The following is a 19,375-nucleotide window of genomic DNA, read 5'->3' on the forward strand; positions in this document are numbered from 1 at the left end:
AGCACAAAAGAGCAGTTCTTTTTTCTGATTCCTATATATATATATATATTTTTTTTATATATATATATATATCAGGTCTCATTATCCATTTGGCCATTCTTATGACCCTCCTATTACACAGAAATCCCTCCTAAGAAGCCGTTCTATTTGAGAATGAAATTAGACCCCTTACTTTCACATATCACAAATATCAACTGAAAATATATAAATGTATTAGGACTTAAATGTAAATCATGAACTACTAAAACAGAACATAGGAGAGATTATGTACAGCATTGAAATGGGCAAAGACTTTCTACACAATAAGTCAAATGCAAAATAAACAAAAGCAAAAACAATCATAAAGGTGAAGCCACAGCCTAGAGAATGGGAGAAATATTAGTAAACTATATAACTGACAGGAGGCTGATATCTAGAATATACAAGAACTCTAAAATTTCAATAGCAAAATGAAAACAATCTTAAATTGGCAATAAATTTTAAAAGATTTATCAAACAACACATACAAATGGCCAACAGTTATATGAAAAATGTTCAACATCACTGATCATCAGGGAAATTCAAATTAAAAACAGAAGATATCCCTCACTCCATTAAGAATGTCTGTTACACAAACACACACACACACACACACGTGTGTGTGTGTAAAGCCAGATATCTAGGCTCTCTATACAAGACAAAGTAAAATTTTTGGAAATGGGAATGGCTGTTATCTACCATGAAACCAACAGAACTTCAACAGGACTTAGGCATCAGGAGGAAGTCTGTGGGATCCCAATGAGTGACTTCTGAAAATACAGTGACAACATTTGTCTTAGTTCCTTTTCCCACTGCTGGGGGAAAAAAACCCAACACCCACAAATGAAAGGAGAAAAGGTTTATGTAGCTCACAGTTTGTAGAGGTTTCAATTCACACCTGGGTGGCTCCAAGGCAGGGTGGATGGCAGTCAGGCATCATGGAGGAGAAACAGTTCATGTTGGGAAGCAGGCAGCAAAGCGAGTAAGGGACCTTCGCAGCTTCTCTCTGCCTCTTTTATTATACTCTAGGCTACTGGGATTAGCGTTGTGCCAAACCAATCAATGGGCTGATTTAGCAGCCACCCACCCTTAATCCCAGCATCGCATACTCTAGATTCAGCTACCTCTTAGAATGCCTATGATGGCATGAGGCTTTGGGGGAACAACTAGACACAAGCCATAACATTTGTCCCTGGCCCCCCAAAGACTCATATGCATTCTTCTGTGCAAAATGTTTTTAGTCCATCTCTAAGAGTTGCCAAAATCCTAGCAGTTTCAGCATTGCTGAAAAGTACAAGTATCCTCTGAGAATTAAGGCAAATTCATAGCTTGTGAGACCCTGTACAAATGAAAAGAAAGTTAAGTTCTTCCAACATACAATGGTATAAGATAAACATTGGCACTCCAAAAACTACAAATAGGGGAATACAAAAGAATGGGGCCAAAGCAAATCCAAAATCCAGCAGGGCAAACATGAAGTCCTGTAGTTCCACATGCAGCCACTGAGGAAGTCTGTGGCAAGTTGTGAACTCCAAAGCCCTTGGGTGGCTCCACCTCTACAGCAGTGCTGCTGATTGTAGCTCTCATGGCTTCTCTCTGGCACCTGTTCCGCTCCCTCCTTACAGTTTTCCTTAGACGATCCGCTTTCCTGGCTTCTCCATACTTCTGAAGTCGCCACTGCACCTTTGGCTTCACACTCGCAGTTTCACACACTGGCCTCTCGGGAGAACCCTGCCTGGCCTCCCAAGTCTCCTTTGAAATCTGGGTGGAAGCCTTCCTGACCCCACGACTCTTGCATTCTGCATGCTCTTAAAAGCAGTGCCATGTGGATGATGTCAAGGTCTGCCATCAGCTGTGGGGATATATATACACATACATATGTACACACATGTATATTTCAAGTGTTTAATAAAACACGTTGCTTACAAGTCTTTATCTCTAGTACTGATCTTTGTCTTCAATTTCAGACACTTATATGTGTCTGCCTACTGGTCGTTATCATTGCAGTATGATAAGGATATGGCCAAAACAACCTGTCTCTAACCTGGAACCATGAGTTCAGTATTCTGGCCTACCCAGGCTCTACTAACAGAACTGTTTTCTTACTTGGTGCACCACTGACCAGTGAAGTCCATTTGGAAGGGAAAAACAGGACAGCCTCACATTATAGTTGAAGTTCTACAGCAAGACACCAGGTGGCAGAAGAGATTATAAACATTTTAAGAGTGTCTAGAATTTCTACTGTGGATAATTGGTATAGGGTCTGTTCCTACAGGACTCCAGAATGCAAACTCTGGAAGAGAAGGTTGTTTTTCTTTAAATGCTCAAATCCAAGGCAAATGTTACAAGGCATGCAATCAAAGAGAAAAGCAGTTCAAAAGAACAAAATAATACAACAGAAATTGGTCTGTATTATCAAAATAATGCACCAGAAATGTAGGTCTATGAATGGCTTCACAATAAAAATGAAAACGATGCCACAAAGATGCTCAGGAAAGTAAAGAACACAAATATATTTAAAAATCAGGAAAATTAGACCTGAGCAAAAGGTGAAAGCCAGCAAAGAATCAGAAACTATTTTGAAAAGAACGAAACAGACATTGCGAAGCCAAAATTTAGAAGGACCAAATGACAGCATCCAACAGCTGAACTGGTCAAGTAGAGAAAGTAATTGGCAAACTGTAATACACTATAATAAAGCCATCTAACCACAAAAGGAAGGAATTTTTAAAGTAGTGAGAGAAAAGCAATTAGTCACATTTGAGAGACTTTCCACATTATCAGGATTCTCCATCAGGAAATACAAGGATATATTCAAGATTCAGAAAGACAACAATAGCAAAACAATTCTTCCAACCGAGAATACTGTGTCCAACAAATATGTGCTTCAAAAATGAGAAATTAAAACTCTTAGATTTTAAAAGGATTTCTATAAAAAATGTTGAAGGGAGAACTTCAAATTGAAATGAAAGGACACTGAATAACAATATGAAATTTAAACATACATATAAATGTATATTTCAATAAATGTAAATGTAGACAAATACCGTAAACTGGATTCTTGAAGTTTTCATGCATATAAATTAAATGGCAAAATATGAAAATTATAATATATGTTAAATAAATATATACATATGACATAATTTTGGACAGCAATCACATAAAGTAGAAGGTGGAGTTGTAAAAGAATAAGAATTTTCTATCACTGAAACTGAGAGTAAAGCCACTAATCACATTCAAGGGACCAATGTAAATATTTCTGAATGTAAAATATAAAATATTATCATTAATAAGTTTATGTAATTATAATAACTACAAAGAAATACCTATAGAATACACATAAAAAGAAACAAGAAGCAAAGCTTGTTCCTATAAAAATAAGTAAAATAAAAAAGAAGACACAATTTGAACAGGAAGATACAAAATCTTTAAGATATATAATAAATAATCAACAAAATAAAAATAATAACTTATTCACTATAAGTAATTACTTTAAGTGTAAATGGGTTAAACCCCCCAGTCAACAGACATAGTTGTATAGAATGGATCAATAAGGATCCAACTAGGTACTCTCTACAAGAAACTCACCTCAGACCTAAGGAATAGGTAAAAAATAGGATAGAAAAATGTTGTCTATGCAAATGTTAACCAAAAGAGAGGCAAAAGGGACTATTCAATCTAAAGACAAAATAAAATTTTAGCAGCATCATGAGAGAAAAGAGTGATACCAGAGTTCAACAAAAACATAACAATTCACAACATGTTTACCAAACTTCAGAACTCCTAATATGTCATGTAAATATTGACTGAATTGAAGGACGAAAGTAGACAAATACACATTCATTACCCTAGAATCTAAGGCCTGACTTTTCATAACAGATACCACAACCAAATAGAAAAAAATTAAAAATTAGGTAATTTAAACACCATGGCAAACTGATTTGGCTTAACAGACATTCTACCCCAAAAGCAAAACAATATATATTCATCTCAACTGCTCATGTAACATTCTCTAGGAGAGACAACATTTTAGGTGATAAAATATCTTAAGACAGTCAGAAAACTGAACCATTACTAAATATTATTGCTAAACACAAAATAATGAAGCTAGATATCAATGTCAGAAAGGAAAGCTACAAATATTTTGAAATTAAACAACACATTCTAAACAATGAAACATCAAAGAAGTCATAAGATATATTGGGCAGCATCCTTGTCCTTAAGCTAACACCTTGGACACCTGCATCTTAAAAATAAATAAATATACATATATATGTGCGTGTGTGTGTGTGTGTGTGTGTGTGTGTGTGTGTGTGTGATTTGGCTCAGGATCTCAAAGGTTTTATTCCATGGTTGGAAGGCTCCGAGGCAGAAAGATAACGGCACAAGGGCATGATAGACAGAGCAAAGCCACTCACTTCACCACTTTCAGGAGGCAGAGCACTGAGGGAGGAGTACCAGGCAGGAAGGGGGCAGGTGGCAGATATAATCCCCAAGACATCACCCTGCGGACACACTCAGAAATGTGCTTTACTGATCTACTACATATCTCTTAATGCAGGCAAGTTAACAGTCAAGTTAAAATACCTTCAAGCTAATAAATTAAAACAGAGCCTACAAAAATATGAGATCCTGTGAAAATAGTACTAAAAGAGCAGTTTGTAGCTGTAAGTCTGTACATTTTAAGAATCTCTCAGATAATATGCCTTTCTGCCTCAAAAATTATACAAGCAATAAACTTAAAATGAGCAGAAAGAGGAAAGAATAAAGATTAGAGAGGAAATAAAAGACGCAGTAAAGAAAAAGAAAAAAAATCACCTAATTACAGATTGATGTTATGAAAGTCAATTAAAAAAACCTGGCAGACTGCTAGCTACATTAACTTAGAAATAAAATGGAAGACTCAAATAACTAAAAGCAAAAGTGAAAGGAGACATTATAGACCCTACCATAAAAATTAAAAAGGGTCACAAGAGAATATCAATAATTATACATGGAAAATTAGAGAAACTAGAAGAAATGGATAAATTCAAGGAAGCATAAGGCCCATCTGAGTGAATAATAGAGTAGTTAATTTGAACACAAATGATGAACAAAAAGTTTGAATTAGCAATCCAAAAAAATCTCAACAAAGAAAAGTGCATTAACAGGTATTTTAGCTGGATATTTGGGACACATTTAAAGAATTATGACCAAAATCTTCTTGAAATTTTTCTAAAAATTAAAATGGAGATATCACTTTCAATCCTTTCCATGAGGCTAGCTCTAGCCTCATATACATAAAAATATCCAACAAACTAGAAATAGAATGAAACTACTTCAACATAACAAAGATCAGTTTTTATTCATTAAGTTTATTAGTAAATCATAAGTATACAGCATGATGACAGTCACATTGGAAATTTGTACATTTACATGATATATCCTGGTTCTTATTTTCCCCATCCCCCTGCCCTCCCTCAACCCCTAACAAAGATTGTTTTTAGAACACTCACAATTAATTCATGCTCCATAGTGAACATCTGAAATCTCTCCTGAGTTCAGAAACAAGGCAAGGATGCTACCTGTTACAATTCTATCAAGCAGTATTGGAAATCATAGCCATAACAATAAAACAATGAAAAGAAATAAAAGCCTTCCAGCTGTAAAAGAAGAAATACAGTGATCTTTTTTCTCTAATGATATGATATTGTATGTAGAAAACCCAAATATTACACACAAACACACACACAGACACACACACACACACACACACACACTTCTTTTAGCTGGGTTTGATGCCTCCCATCTGTAATCCCAGCACTCAGGAGGTTCACCACGAGTTTGATGACAGCCTGGACTACATAGTGATTTCAGGCAAACTTGAACTACAAAGTGAGACCCTGTCTCAAAAAACGAACAAAAAAGTCTTTTAAACTAAAGGAGTAAATTTAGAAAAGTTGCATGATTCAAAATCAACACACAAAAGTTGGTTGTGTTTTATGTGCTAACAGTGGATAATTCAAAAATTAAGTTAAGAAAATAATTCCACACAGCACAGTATCACAAAGAATAAAACACTTAGGAATAAACTTAATCAACGAGGTAAAAGACTTGTACACTGAAAATAAGCAAACCAAAAAAATGGGGGAAATCCTTATTAGAAATTTCAAAAATTTTAAGATGATACAGAATATTAAATCAAGCACAGGGCCATTATAGACATGAGGGTGCTCTGAGAGTGCCTCTGCCAGATATTCACGCAGCCAGCCCTGATTCCTGCTCTAAGGCACAGGTAGGCCTGGGATGGCCTTTGCCTGGAATGGCAAAAAGGGTTCAAGGACCTGACCAAATCTAACAGTTCATATTGGCTACCTGTAGTACTGGCTTCGAGTGATGCATTAGAGCCAATCACAAAAATAGATGTTAAACATAGGATATGTTCCACCATCCTCAAAAAATAGTATTCTGCAAAAAGATTTTTTTAAATTGACTTATTTCTTGGGGTATAATGTATATACTATATCACACAAAGGTACAGCTCTATTACACTGAACAAAGATACCTTTGTGTAATCCTGAGTCCATTCAAAGTCCAGAACAATTTTATCTCCCTAGAAAGCACCCTCGTACCCCTTTCCAGTTAACTGCTCTGCTGTGCTTCCAATCCACCTCTAAATGACTAATGACCTGTTTTCACCCTTATAGTTTTTCCTGTCATAGAACGCCATGTAATGTAGTCACGCAGTCTGTGTTCTTCATGTGTGATTCCCTTTGCTCAGCAGAATGGCTGTGTGACCCATCCTGCTGTGGTGTGAATCAGTAGCAAATTAATAATCAATTGTTGCACAGATTTTTTTGTAAGGATATGCACAGTGATGTGTTTATGCCCTTGGATTGTGTCAAGTTTGGCTATATTATGAATAAAACTGATATGAATATTTGTAAAAAAAGATATCACATCTATGAAAGATTCAGTGTTGTTAAAGTATTTATTATAGCCCAAAGCACCCTGTGAATTCAATGCAATTTGATCAGAGAGCTCATGATGCTGAAAAAAAAATGTTTCTTAAATTCATATGATTGCTCAAAGGACAATGGATAGAAAAATTATTTTTGAAAAATAATAACAAAGTTGGAGAATTCAAAATTTCTTATTTGCAAGCATATTACAAGTCTACATAACTAACAGTGTGGTATTGGCATAAAAACAAACTAAAGAATAGAATTGTGCTTCAGAAATAAATCTCTAGTATATATGATCAATTAATCTTTGAAAGAATGCTGAAGTTATGCAATAGAATTAGGGCAATTTCTCTAACAAACAATGACAGGAAAATTGGATACACACATGCAAAAGAATAAATCTGAAATCTTGTCTCATGCCATACTTAAGTTTACTCAAAATGGATTAAGGATCTAAATATAGGACATGAAACTGTAAAACTGCTATGAGAAAACACTGAGGGAAATCTTCAGGACACTGGCCTTGGTAACGATTTCTTGGACATGATATCAACAAATGCAAAAATAGACAGATGCTACTAGATCCAACTTTTAAACAATGTTCATGATAGGAGACACAATTTGGCACAGTGAAAAGAAGTGAGAGAAATATTTGCACATTGTATAACTGATAATGGATTAATACCCAGAATATATCAAGATACTCAACCACAAAAAAATTTTAAAAAGTGATTTAAAAGTGAGCAAAATATTTGAATACACACATCCATACAAACAGCAAACAAACACATGTCCATCATTAATAGTCAGAGAAATAGCAATCAAAGCCACAGAGATATCCTTTCCACCAGATAACAAACTAACAGAAAATGCCAAATATCAGGGAGTATGTGGAGAAACTGTAACCCCTACTTATGATTGATGGAATTATAATTGGTTCATCCACTATGGAAAACATATTTCTTTAAAAAATTAAAAATAGAATTACCATATGATCCACCAATCTCAGCGATAGAATATATCTCAAAAAAAACTGAAAGCTGTGTCTCGAACAGACATCTGTATACTTATGTTCATAGCAGGACTATTCAACACTGCTAAGAGGTGTAAACCACGCAAATACCATCAGTGGATGAATGGACAAACATAACGTGATCTACACATGAAAAAGACTATCCTTTACCCTTTAAAAGGAATGGAATCTTGTCAGATTGTACAATACAAATAAATCGTGACATTTTGCTTAATGAAATAAACTAGGCACACAGAAAAACATACCCCATGATTCAAAACATATAATATATCCAAAGTAATCAAATTCATAGAAGTAGAATGTGATTAGTAGGGGGTTGAGGGAGGTGGAAAAATGGAGATGATGTTTAAAAAAAATTTTAGATTTGCAATGTGAAAAAAATCTTGGAGCTCTGTTTCATAACAATATGAGTATGTTTACTACTGAATGTCACAAATAAAAATGGTTCAGATAGCAAACTTTATGTTGCATTTTTTTTCTTTTTATTGAGTTTATTGGTACATTTTAGGTATACAGGACAGTTACATTCATCACTGGGATCTTGTATCTTTACATGACAGGTCTTGGTTCTCATTTTTTCCCCTTGTCCCTGCCCTCCCTTCACACCTTCCTTCCCTCCTCATTTACAAACGCTTTATTTCCATTTTTTTCATTTTCTCATATTTTTACCCTTATTACCTTTCCCCTACCCTTCCCACTTTCCCTATACGTTTAGCCCTTTTCTGCTCATTTCACAATGTCAGTTATCTCATTAGGATCTTTTGTGCTATTATAGTTTATTCACACCAGAGAAACTATTTGGTATTTATACATGTGTGACTTATGTATTTCACTTAGGAGTATATCCTCAATATGCATCCATTTTCCTATGAATGAGTCTAATCACAAGCACCTTTTTAGGAAGGGAAGGACCAGGAGGTCCTGGTCACCTACCTGGGTGACTGATGTCTATCTAGACTTTATTGGACCAGGTAATACCAATTTATAATCTTCAATTTATCACTTATCCCATGGTGACGCATGTAGGCCTGGTCATTCCTTCTTTGTCTTGAGGTCTGGCCTTCGACAGATGTACCTCCAGCCACAGTTGTGATGTGTTCTCATCTTCTGCACTGACTCCCTCCAGGGCCTGTCCTTGTCTGACTGCCTACAATATTTCTATTGTGTATAATAATCCTAGAATACTATCTGACATCTATCCAGTGCTTAGAAATGATGTGCTGAGTGAAAGCCACTTCAGACAGCAAAAAGGGTGATTAAGGTACTTGTATTGATTTGCAAATGCTATTAAAAATTGCTCTGGATACTTCACTAACATTACATCTAAACTCTTACTTATTAGAAGACTGAACTCAGAGACATGAATTTGTTTTTCCATAGCCTTAAAACTAGAAAGTCACAAAGTGAGATTTTCACCCAAAATAGTCTAAATCTGAGTGTCACAGCACAGTACTGTGTGTTCCTGAAATCATAAAATGATACACATATCAATCTGAGAAAAGACAGGACCTATGGCTACCTTAATTCTGACCATCCATTTAACCTATTAGGACAAGTTCATTTGTCACATCAACACATTATTGCCTGCTATGTTAAGGGTGCTAGAGTGCAGATAGACTTGGGGCCCTTCTTACAGTGTTGGAGATAGATAGCTTTGGATTCCAGAATGATGAAGGGATAGGAGAGGCACACAGAATGGAGCAGGGAGCCTAAGACAAGACGTGGATATGAGGGTGTGCAGGATCTGAGGAGCTGAGACCAATTTTATTGATATCCTCTGCTCCATTCACCATAGAGTTAAATTACAGTTGCTAAATAAGAAAACAGCCTCCAGGTCCAGCAGATCATACAGTTCACATCATCTGGAAGGCAGAGGGAAGAGGGGTATGGCAATTTGAGTCCAGGAGATGTGTGGCTTTACCCCAAGTGTCAAAGTACTAATATATCACCTATAGGAGGACAAGGATGAACCAGGATACACATGCAATGTGGGACTTGGCCAGCTGCAGGGATTAAAAGAGCAAAAGCATCCATGAAAGGTCTGAGGGAGGGGAGGAGCAGTGGATGGCACATGGCACACAAGGAGTAAGCAAGCTGTTTACAGGGATTTGGGCTGATTAAGTCCACAGTGTGACATGAAAGACACAAGCCGTGATGGAGATTTGGTGAGGGGTTAAGGTGGAGAGTCTGATGATATGTGATCCATCAGAAAACAAGGAAGAAGTAGCAGGGAAAATAAGAAAGTCCAGAAGAATGAGGGGGCTAGGCAAGCTGGCTGGTGTTGCTCAGCGAGATCACCATTTGTGGCAAACAGTAGGCTATGGCCTGAGGGGAGATGCAAGCACAACCCTTAGCCTCAGGGTGTAAAGCAAAGTGAATAAGTGATCCCTGAAGAGAGACCTGTGACCTTGGTATTATTAACAACATGTGGTACCACCCTGAGCTAATGGCAATTAGTAAAAACCAGAGGCAACAAAACCAAAAGGCATCCCCGAGGGCTAAGCCCAGGGCACTCTCTGGGACTCATTATCTATTGTCTGAAAAAAAAAAAAAAAAAGGCTAGAAGGGGTTATGACAACGGCCAAAGAACAGGTAGGTCATTGCAAGACAGAATCACAGGCTAGTGGATCTATGAACACCATGGGGTGGAAGGGGACCAGTTTCATGGGCTATGAGAGCAGGACTGGATGCTAAGGATGGATGGATTCATCCCCTCCTGCTGTACATCAAGGGTCGTCATGGTTCTTCTGCCGGGCAGAAGGGCAGGCTCTTAACTAACCACAGCATTCTCATTGAAGCTCCCCATCGGGCTCTGGGAAAGAGAGGCTGGACACCTGTGCTACCTTTACTGTACCACAAACCCCACCCATTCCTCCAGACGTGGTACGGCCAGAGGGACATAAAGAATCCAGCTGAGGCGGTCAACTACAACACCAAGGTGTGTGGAGGTCGCTGGAAAAAACAAGGTGTGGTGAGTGACTGCTAAAGGGAGGAGCAAGTGTGAAAAGAACAGTAAAACTGGGGTTGCTAGTGGTAAACTTAATGGGGAGAGGGCTGGAAGTGGGAAGACAAAAAAAGTCAGAGAGGAAGGATGGATGTGAAAGCTCCCACTTCCGAGCCTGAGAGCACAGGAAAGGACGCAAAGATCCCTCTCAGAAACTTACTTCAATTTTTGAAGAGTTAAAAATAGACTGGGGCTGAGAATTTAAGGTGCAGCAGGGAGGGTGATAAGAACAGCACAGCGTTATTGTGGAAGATACAGAAATATGAGGCTGAGAATCTGGACAGTAAGAGAAGCTTTTACTTAAGCAGGTATTTCAGAACAACTGGTGGAATTCAACAAATTTATGTCATTTATAACAGATAGGTATTGCTTTATAGAAATTTAAAATAGAACAGAAAGTCTCTGTTCAAATAGCTCAAACTATAATAGGAAGGTACAGAAATGATTAAAATAATTTTCTGATTTCCGTTATACAGGTATGTGGATGGAGATCGTGTGTAGAGATGTCAGAATAGAGGGCGATTCATTTGAAGGAATTCATTTGAAGCATTATATCAGACTGCCTAAAGGATCTGGTAAGAGTATGAATTCCAGAAATATTAAATTGGTTCCCAAATGGCAAACAGGAAGAAGAAAGAGATAGCTGTATATCCAAAGGCAAATGATAAAAAGTAGCTTGCAGTATTTGGAATTGGATAAAATTTTTAGACAATAAAATTGAATGCCATACTTGAAAAATAGAAAGTCACATCAAACTTTGCAGACCAACACTGTGGTGTGAGTGATGTCTCCAAATTGTATAGTGTGGTTCTAAATTTACTGATTAGCAAAAGTCCTGGCTGGTAGATCTGGAGAACCTTGACACCTCAGTGACTGTATCTTCTATCCCAAAACCTGAAATGACTTTCTGGCTTCCTTGCCTCAGTGACAATCTGTCAGGGCCCAGATTCCTAGATTCTTCAGGACAAAGCTGAATCCCATGTGTGGTCTCAGTGAGACACAGCATGAGAAGTAATGACTGTGTGTGTGATCACAACACATATACATGTACAGGTGTCTTTGCTTCTACATGCCTTCTCATGTGAGTACAAGATATAGAGAGAGGACATTTTAGAAGAACTTCTGTCTTATGTAATAAGCATTTATTTCTGATTTTGGCATCCTTAAATGTGATCTGAACAGAATGAAACATTTTTGTTTGAATTTGGTATAAGTCTGTGTCTGAAATATTTCTATCTGTAAATACAAACCCTTTTACATGCGGATATGCATGTATGTTTTAGTATATAAATTTGCATAAATGTGTGAAGTATGTGATTTTTGGATGTGCACGTAGCTGTTGAATGTGAGTATCCACATTAACTACACAAATGTATCAATGTGGGTGTGAATAGGCTTCTTTCATAGCAATTAGTTGTATGTGAGAGAACTTCTGAAATTCTACAAAGAGATGAACCTGTCTAATCCAAAAGTTCACGTCGTGGCTTTCACAGCCCTACAAAAGCCTCACTGGCTTTTTTCAACAGACACCCACCTTTACTTCACATCAGACATGCATCTAATGAGCATAAATGACCTGTAAAATATGTACTATGCATCAGGACTTTTGTTCTGATTGCAAGCCTGGGCACTCAGAAGCTCCCGTTCTACATGAAGAGAGGCAGGGGCTCCAGTCACGAGGTCAGAGGGGGAACCAGAGGTATGTTGGGAGGAAAGGACTAAACTAAAGGAAAAACTAACATTCTGAACAAACATACATGAGGTGTGTACAAAGAGCAGATGAATACATTCTGAGGAAGGAATAGAAGTCTGAATGGACATTTCAGAAAGCAAGATCTGACCCAGCCAGGAAAAGGAATCACTAAGTGCTTAGTAGAAGCACAAAATGCGTGTGAAGCAGTTTGAGGTTTGATATACACTAGGAGCTGTATTTGTGACAATGAATCAAGAATCCTTCTCCTGATAAAAGGACAGCCAACTGAAGAAGAAGACGACGAAGGAAGAAAGCATGGAGACCAGCAGAGACAGCATCAGACCTATCCCCTAGAGTGGCAGTTGGGATTAATAAAACTTCCCAGACGTGTGATGGAACAAAAGTATTCAGAGAGTGATTTAAAGAATAAAAGAGCAACGTCTGAGTTGGAACTTGATGAAGCAGACAGAAAAAAGGAAATTACATTAATAAAATAAAGTATTGGGAAGTGTAAAAACCAGTGACATGTCTGAGGAAACACGGTAGTTCTGCAAAGCTCACATCTGAGGAAGTTTTTATGACAAAGATGTGGCCTTCAAATCCGTGTGGCAAACATCTGCAGTATTAGCTACTCAGGGGACTGAGGTGGAAGCATCACCTGAATTCTTGAGTTCATGAGGAACCTAGACGACAGAGTGGGGAGGAAGGGAGCAGGGAGAAAGGCTGCCTGGTTTGAAGTGGCAGGAGAGCCAAGGAGTGCAGGCTGACCTGGAGCACTAAAGGGTCTGCAGTGGGTAACCTGTAATGCTAGTGCAGTTCTGGGGCCAGCCTCAAGGGGAAAACCCAGGGATTAGCAGCCTGCAGCAGCTAGGGAAGAAGGAGTGACAACCTGAGCACGGGGAGCTCAGACCAATTAGGCTCCTTGGCTGGCGTCATGTGATGTGAGGGATCCCCACAAGGTCCAAGCGATGGAAGGTCAGGCCTGGTCCAGGCATGATTCTTATCTGGTCCAATCTGAGAATATTGGAGCCTGGAGCAAACTGGGCATCCTGGACGACCTGTTCAGATCTGGGAATAACAGTATGACGCTGGATCAAGCCCAGCAGAGGGACCAGGGATCCTGGGCTCGGTAGGGAGGCTGGTTTCAGAGTGTGACTCAGGCTCTGGATGGGAAGCTAGAGCGGACTAGGTAGGGTCCTGAGTTCAGCAGCCACACAGCAGGCAGGGGGACCTTGGCAGGTCCTGCGTGTCACGTATGGCACCTTCCTAAGGGCCTGCCGAGAGACCTTCTCCCCAGGGCCCCAGAGCTTGGTCAAGCTGCACTGGACCCTGAATCTGGCCGGCAGGACCTCACAGGAAGCCAGACCTGGTGTGAAGAGTGGGGGGACAGAGTCCTTACCCAGGTGCAGGATGGGTCAGGGACTGTAGCCAGTGGACACAGCTGGGGGAAAGGAGGCAGTGAGTGTGGGGAAAGGCTGAATGCACTAGCATCCTGAGACCTTTGGAGATGGGTTTTCCCTAGGAGCCCAGCACAACCTCCCTTCCTGATCTCACACGCTTCACGTTCCGCTTCCTTAAATGCCTAGGTTCTGATGAGAGCTGTCGTAACTTCTTCCTCTCTTTCACTCTCTCTCTCCCTCTCCATCCTTTCTCTCTTTCTCTCCCTCCCTCCCTCCCTTTCTCATATACCCTCTGAGCAACTTTTTAAGTATACGGTTCAGTCTTGCTGACTGTAAGCAGAAAATTTGTTTGAAACACTAGGTGAGTTAAATTCAGTATTTACTTGCAATATTTAAAAGTTACAATATGATTGATTATTAGAAAGAATCCCATGGATAGTTGAGAACCATCTGCGTGTGCATGAAATGGACGCAACAATGCAATGTTATAATCATTTGTTCATATGAGGCATTTGAGAAGATTTAAAGACATTTTTCAAACAAACTTCTAGAGTCCTTTGTATTTACCCACGTACTAATTTCAGCACTCGTCTCATCCTCTGTCGGTTCCCCTTACCGTCTGGATGCACTTCCTTCTATCGAATTGCATGGCCTTTTACACCCCAGCTGCTGCTGGCCACTGGCTTGCCCCAGAGAGGACTGCAACCTCCTGGTAATAAGCATTTAGCTGGGGGAATGGAACAGTGTACTCAGTCCTTTTAACTGAAATTGGAAAAATATTTGGATATCGTATGAGTAGTGAGGCTAATTCTGCTGCTTTTGATTTGGGAAATCAGTCAGTGTTAATGACACCAACTGACCTAGAAAAACAAGATGTCTTTCTTTTGTTTTCTTTGTACCACTGCTGTGATTTCCCCACAGTTGTCTTCTAACTGAGGCTGGTAGGAGAGGTTTTTAAATGCATAGGCTAAAACCTGTTTCACATTATTTAAATTTAAGGTATATGGGAAATTCAAATAGAGAATTCCAAGGTGAAATACACATAGAATGGTACAGGGTGCATTTTTAATTTGTCACTTTATAGACTTTAGTTGTCATGACAGCAGATGAGTCTACTGAGGAAAAAGGCAAAGAAACAATCACAAATGCCAATGTAGAACAGTGTCTCTGGTGAAAGAAACTGAAAGTGTAAATAAGGATCAAAATGTATAATTGATAATGTGAAATAGGAAGAAAAGATCCAAAGGGGAAGGGGAAGTGGGAGGGGTAGTGGAAAAATAGAAGAGAAAGGAAAAAATGAGAAAATGAAAAAACAGAAAACCAGTCTTTGTAAATAGGGAGGGGTAGAGGGTTGTAAGGGGGGCAGGGGAATGGGGAAAAATAAGAACCAAGATACAGCATATAAAGGTACAAATTCCCAATGATGAATGTCATCATATTGTATATACAAAATGTACCAATAAGCTTAATGAATAGTAAAAGAAATGCCAGATCCACAGATGGCTGAGAAAAAAAAACTGCTCAGGAATAGAACCAAGATACAGCATATAAAGGTACAAATTCCCAATGATGAATGTCATCATATTGTATATATAAAATGTACCAATAAGCTTAATGAATAGTAAAAGAAATGCCAGTGTATACATCCACAGATGGCTGAGAAAAAAAAACTGCTCAGGAGAAAATGAACGCCCCTTGATTTAGAAACAAAGTACCAAGCACTTTAAAGAGAACAGGTAAGGTGGACCAAATGTGACTGCGCTAAGGCAGCACAGAAGGAAGCATGGGGTTGAGAGGAGGGTAAATAAAAATGGATTTGGGAGCACAGACCTCTCTTCTGGTGTTTGTCAGATATGGGAGAGAGTTAAATTAGGGAAAAGCTACAGAGAGATGCAGGATTAAAGGACTTTGGGAAAAAAGTTCAGAGAGAGGAAGAGAGTTCTGAGAACATCTGCAGAAAAAGCTCCCAGCCCAGGGAGGTACATGGCATGGGCCTTTAGAAGGGTGTGTTCACAGGAAGGAACACGTCATGGAGCAGGAGAGGAGAGAATCAGGCTATTGTAGAAATCTGTAAACAATTATGTCACAAGATTAAGCAAACATCTTTAATTAATTTCCAGGTCCCAGAGTTCACATGGTAATGCGGAACTATGCTCACACTCCTCACCCCGGCAGCTCCCAACAGCAGCACCTCGATGGCTCCCACCTTCCGGCTGGTGGGCATGCCAGGCCTATCAGCTGTACCATCCTGGTGGACAGTACCTCTCCTTGCTCTCTATCTCCTTTCTGCCCTGGGCAATGGCACTATCCTCTGGATCATTGCCCTGGAGCCCACGCCACATCGCCCAATGCATTTCTTCCTCTTCCTGCTCAGTATGTCCGATGTTGGTTTGACCACAGCCCTAATGCCCACCTTGCTGGGCCTGGCCCTTGCTAACATTCACTCTATCCCTGCCTCAGCTTGCCTCCTGCAGATGTTCTTTGTCCATGTCTTTTCCGTCATGGAGTCCTCTGTCTTGCTAGCCATGGCCTTTGATCGGGCACTGGCCATCTGCCGCCCACTCCATTACCCAACAATCCTCACTAATGGTACCATTAGCAAGATCGGTTTGGCCATTGTTTTCCGATGCCTGGGTGTCCACCTGCCTCTGCCCTTTCTCCTGGCCCACATGCCATACTGCCACCCACAGACCCTGACTCATTCTTACTGCCTGCATCCAGATATGGCCCGGCTGGCTTGCCCAGGAGCTTGGGGTGCGCTCTACAGCCTCGTGGTGGTCCTATCAGCTATGGCATTAGACCCCTTGCTTATCTTCTTCTCCTATGGCCTAATTGGCAGAGTGCTGCACAGTGTGGCCTCCAGTGAGGATCGCTGGAAGGCTGCTCAGACCTGTGCCGCTCACCTCTCTGCTGTGCTCCTCTTCTACCTCCCTATGATTCTCTTGGCCCTCGTAAACCGGCTCAAGCTGCCACTCCCTCAGCCTGCACACACTCTTCTCTCCTATGTCCACTTCCTGCTCCCCCCGCTGCTGAACCCTATCCTCTACAGTGTCAAGACGAAGGAGATTAGAGAGAAAATACTCAAGAGGCTGCAGCGCAGGAGGGTGGCTGGGCTCGGTGAGTAGGGTGTTTCTCCACACGAGGTGGACAGGGCTCCTGAAGCAAGGGTTTCTGGGGCTGAGACCTCAGACTGTAACCCGACATAGTCATTCGGGTAGATAAGTGCCTCTACTTGAATGTATATCCTTGTTCCTAGAAATGTGCATGTGTACATTTAAGAAAAGAGTCCCAGAGAATTGAAGTGCCCTCCCACCCACCCACACACACAAACACACACTATTGCAGTACATGTCAGTGGCATAGAAAGCACCAAACTCCATCCAAGTGTATGGCTGTCGTCTAGTTGTTGTTAACTCCCTGGAGATATCTGTAGCTTAGCAACTGAAGGAAGTGGAGGAGTTCAACATGTACATGACAGAAGAAAAGAGAAGACTAGCGTTCTGCCCAGCTGGATGGATTTTCCCATGTGTTGCACCTTCATAAGTAGTAGTATTTGGATTGATCCTTAGGGGTGAGATGAAAGAGGAAAATGCATTAACTTCTCATTTATGGTTTTCAAACCAAGATACAGGTCCATCATCCAGGAAGAGGAAGAAGAAACATAATTATTTGTTATATTGTGCCTTTTTTTTTTTTTTAGTTTAGGTCACTAGTACATGTGTGTAGCATGTGGTATTTACATTCTTTGTGGGGGGTTGTTACATGTACATAATACATCTTTCTTTATTCTCCCTCCCGTCTCCCTCACCACCTCCTATGTTCTGATCATTTCCTTTTTTTGTACATGTTTGGAATACATAATGTTTACATTGCTTGGGTGGGGTTGGTATGCGTACATGACACATCTCAATTCCTCTAGTTTTAAAATGTTAGTTGAATTTTTGAATATATGCATATTTTCTGTTAAATTTGATGTAATTCAGAAAAATGAAATAAACCACTTTTCATTACAATATCCACACTCAGCCATAATTACCTTTTTGGTTAACATTAATACAATATAACATTTTATATATGTAGAATCTTAATCAAGGTGTACAGGACTACCACTGTTAGCCTGTGCTTCCTGGTAGTTGCAGACTTTTACTTCTACACTCACCTAAAGATCAGAGTTGGCACATTGGACTTGCCTTCACCATGACTTGGAACATGCACATATGATTTTTTTCTTCTCAATAAAGCCCTCCATGCCTTGTTTTGAATGCTAATTAATGTGGTAAGAGAAGGGGTTTCAGTGCTACATTTCAATGGAGTTTGACTTCTTGTGCTGTATTTGGTTTTCCATAGTAGCTTCTGTCTCTTCAACCTGGTCTCCAGAATGAAACGTATGGTCCAGGCCTGTGTAAAATCCATAGCCTGGATTTGCTGCTTGGACTCCTGAGCAGATACACCAAGTCAAAGCACCTCAGTTCATGAGTATCCGTCCACCTAATGCCCAGTGAGCATTACATCAAATGCAACAGCATCAAGCAACTGCAGTGCTCTGGTTGATGACATTCTACAGATTTTTCTGCACTTTGTTTTCCTTGTCATTTAAAATTTCCTTCCAACTCAATTGATATGAATTTAATTCACTCAAATTACTACATAATATCTGAATAGATGGAATATGGTTTATTCTACTCTATTCTATTAACAAATATTAGAAAAGTCTTGGGCCGGGATTTGGCTCAGTGGTTCTGCTGCCTGCCTCCCAGCCTCACAAGTACAAGGTCCTGAGTTCAATCCCCATTACTAAATTAATTAATTAATTAATTAATTATATATTCCCCAGATGAACGAAAGTACCTCTGAGACAGCACCTAACTTCATGTTTGCTTTACTCAAAGTCTCTGTTCTTTCAGAAATGTTAATCAGAGGTACAGCTCAGACCAGAAGCGGCTCTGATGCCCTCTGAGAAAACCCCCTTCCCCAACACCACCCCCTTCTCTTCCCTCCAGCCTCATCTCTGGATTTCTGTGTATGTCCTGGAGGGAGAATGAAGTGCACATAGGGTTCAGGGTCAACTTTAAATCTCACCCCACTACTCCTTCTCTCCTTTGTACCACAGGTACAGTGAAGATGACACTAACCAGGTCCCCATAACATAGTGTATAAACAGCAGCTATTAAATAAATGATTATTTAGAATTAATAGTAGATACAGATAAATATATTTTTATTTGATTTGAATAAAAAGCACCCACTATGTCATTTTGCAACCAGGAAACTGCAACTTGGGTCC

At 39.7% G+C, this 19,375-nt stretch overlaps 1 protein-coding gene across 1 annotated transcript; it reads left to right on the forward strand.

Annotated features, from left to right (window-relative positions):
- Positions 1 to 16,242: 16,242 nt before the first annotated feature.
- Positions 16,243 to 17,217, forward strand: LOC104857912 (olfactory receptor 51S1). The gene has a single exon (XM_010617979.1). It carries the CDS (start codon positions 16,243 to 16,245, stop codon positions 17,215 to 17,217), a length of 975 nt encoding a protein of 324 aa, XP_010616281.1.
- The last annotated feature ends 2,158 nt before the right edge of the window (positions 17,218 to 19,375 follow it).

Source organism: Fukomys damarensis, unplaced genomic scaffold, assembly GCF_012274545.1.
Source record: "Fukomys damarensis isolate Sample0158 unplaced genomic scaffold, DMR_v1.0_HiC HiC_scaffold_16, whole genome shotgun sequence".
Classification (NCBI taxonomy): domain Eukaryota; kingdom Metazoa; phylum Chordata; class Mammalia; order Rodentia; family Bathyergidae; genus Fukomys; species Fukomys damarensis.